General features: G+C 38.8%; 1 protein-coding gene across 1 annotated transcript; it reads right to left on the minus strand.

The window, feature by feature from the left end:
* Nucleotides 1–750: 750 nt before the first annotated feature.
* LOC122928372 (olfactory receptor 6B1-like) lies at nucleotides 751–1,674 on the minus strand. Its single transcript, XM_044281150.1, has one exon. The coding sequence runs from the start codon at nucleotides 1,672–1,674 to the stop codon at nucleotides 751–753; it is 924 nt and encodes a 307-aa protein (XP_044137085.1).
* Between the last annotated feature and the right edge of the window lie 1,177 nt (nucleotides 1,675–2,851).

Here is a 2,851-nt window from a genome sequence, read left to right on the forward strand (position 1 = left end):
CCCTTTTTAACTAGCCTCCCAATCATGTGGTATGTAATCAAAATACTACACTCACCTCTTCTCCGCTACTCTGTCCTGGCGCCCTGGCTCCATTCAGGGATCTTCTGGTTGAAGACCTGTTTACCTCCAACTAGGGTCCAGGTGAAGTCAATTGTGTGCCACTGGATGCAATCACCTGCCTTATCCGTGAAGTGTCCCCAAGTGTCATGCCCTTCCTGGGTCACTTGCCGCTTGAGAACATTTCATCGCTGAGGCCAGTCATTGGCTGCAGGTAGGGATACATATGATCCTGTCAAAACCCTGGCTATAAATAAACAGGGTGGGGACTGGGAGACTGACGAACAGAGCAAGGAAACTAGAACAAAGTGGTGAGGAGCAAGAAGGTATAATATTTTCATTAGGTACCTCATGCTCTGAGGCTAATTTAAAAGTGCTATCGTTGGGAAAAAAAACCTTTACAAAAGGTTTTGTTACCACCAATTTCCAATTTGACTACTCCACACTCCATTACTGTGGTTGGAACTGCTTTTGCTACAATATGCAAACATATAAGGCATAGCTCTTCTACAGCTTATCTGTATTAATGACCGTGAAGAATTGCTTCTGTAAAAATGTGTATACATTAGCATTGTTCCTGCTTTTTTAACTTGAATGTAATTTTGCAATTTAATTTAGAAAAATTTCATTTAATGTAGAATACTGTAAAATAGACTTTACTGTTGGCACAGCAGGAAAGACAACAAGAAATATTTATATCCTTCTCTTCTTTAAAAACAGTACAAGGGCTTCTTTAACTTCCTTATTACGTAAACTGTAGATAAATGGGTTGACAAGGGGGGTGAAGACAGCGTAGAACAATGCTATCACTTTGTTTAGTGATCCTTGGCTGGCAGTGGGCTTAATGTACATTGCAAATATTGTGGAATAGAAAGTCGTAACCACTATGAGGTGGGAAGCACAGGTAGAAGCTGCTTTCTGCTTTCCTGTAGCAGATGAAATTCTCAGAATTGTTTGAAGGATATATCCATAGGACATCATAGTAAGAAGGACTGAGATGAGGATGACGGATGATGCACAGATTATAACGGTCAGTTCCTTAAAATAAGGGTCAGAGCAAGACAGTTTCAGCAAAGGAGCAGATTCACAGAGGAAGTGGTTGATATCATTGGCACTGCAAAAATGTAACTGTGATATTTTGATAATTGGAAACAAAGTTGTCAGGAAACCAAGGACCCAGGATAAAGCAGCTAGCATAAAGCAGACCCTATGGCTCATGATGCTTGTGTAGCGTAGAGGGTAACATACTGCTAAAAATCGATCAAATGACATTACTGCAAGAAGGATGGTCTCAGTTGCACCAAGAAAAGTAAAGAAGAAGAGCTGGGTCATGCAACCAGAAAAGGAAATACTTTTTTTCTTTCTTGGGATGTCAATTATAATTTTAGGAACGGTTACTGATATATAACCTAATTCCAAAAAGGATAAATTTCCAAGTAGAAAATACATGGGTTTATGGAGTTGTTTACCAAACCGAATTATGATAATAAGAGATATATTTACAGTTAGTGTAGTGATGTATATTATCAAGAAAAACACATACAAAAATGTCTGATATTCCGGAATACTGGAGAATCCCAAAATAATAAATTCCTTCACGTTAGTCTGGTTTGCCATTATTTGATTAAAACCATGCAGGATTTCAATACATTTGAAGGTCAATATTTGAAATACTTAAGCTGCTAATTAGTTTCAAGTGCTCAGAATATTTCAATGGGTTCGATGCACTTTGAAAGAAAGTTCATATTGCTAATGAAATAGATTGTGTTTTGCACATATATCATATAAAGGTTGTACTTGTTTCTTGTGTAAATACATGATTATGTTCAAAGGAAAGTGGAAAATCTGTGGGAAAAATATAAAAACAACGTAACACAATATTAGATGTAGAATTCATGACTTCTTTCAATTGGCTTCACATATCTTGGACTTGTGTGTAGCCGTACATTTTTAGCTGATAGTCACACATTTTTTTACTTATTTTAACAAATATATTTTGAGGTTTGGAGGCTTTTATGAAGATCTGTAGGTTCAGATGTCTAGCAACAGTATATCAGAGTCTGTGGCATCAACTTTACAATGCTGTCCATCTACACAGAAAAAGAAAAAGGATTCATATGAATCATGTGCAGCGAGCCCAGAAGCGTCAGATGCAGAGGATTATCACAATGTGGCTGTAGCTTCAGATGAATTCCCCCCAGAAAGGCAATAACATCTCTTTTAGGCTCCACACATCATTTAAGCCACAAATAGTAAGGCACAGAGCCACAATCCTGTTTGTGATGTCAATTCGATGCAGCAAGCCCTGGAGGAGCCGGTGTGGAGGATGGGGGTGACAGTGAGACTAATGAAGTGTTGTGTCACGTTATACTCCCTAAGGCCATTGCTTACTGGGAATCGGTGCAGTGGAAATGTAGTATTGAAGAATGAGACCAGAATTAAATGTATAACAAAGTCTAAGTGCAACATTGAACGTCATTGAACTTACGTTTAAAAGCAGCAGAATTTTGAGCGCAATCTTCTGGTACCAGTAAGAATTATGGAGGCAGGTTGAATGACTGCAAGTTAGCACTTACTGGCCTTGTAATATTCTGGGTGATGGTTGTCTTAGCTGTAGTCCCTCACCTCACAGCAGAGTCGTCAAGATGTAGCTCTTCTGTATGTCTTCTCAAGGATTCACTTGAGGCTTAGGATAAGTGAAATAGTTTATTTCCCTAGAGAATCTGTAGCTCGAAGACGTTTGCCACCTCTTCTTTCAGTGTCTCAGCAGAAACTCCTCTTTCTGGTAGGAAGC

Source organism: Bufo gargarizans, chromosome 1 (genome assembly GCF_014858855.1).
Source record: "Bufo gargarizans isolate SCDJY-AF-19 chromosome 1, ASM1485885v1, whole genome shotgun sequence".
In the NCBI taxonomy this organism is placed as follows: Eukaryota; Metazoa; Chordata; class Amphibia; order Anura; family Bufonidae; genus Bufo; species Bufo gargarizans.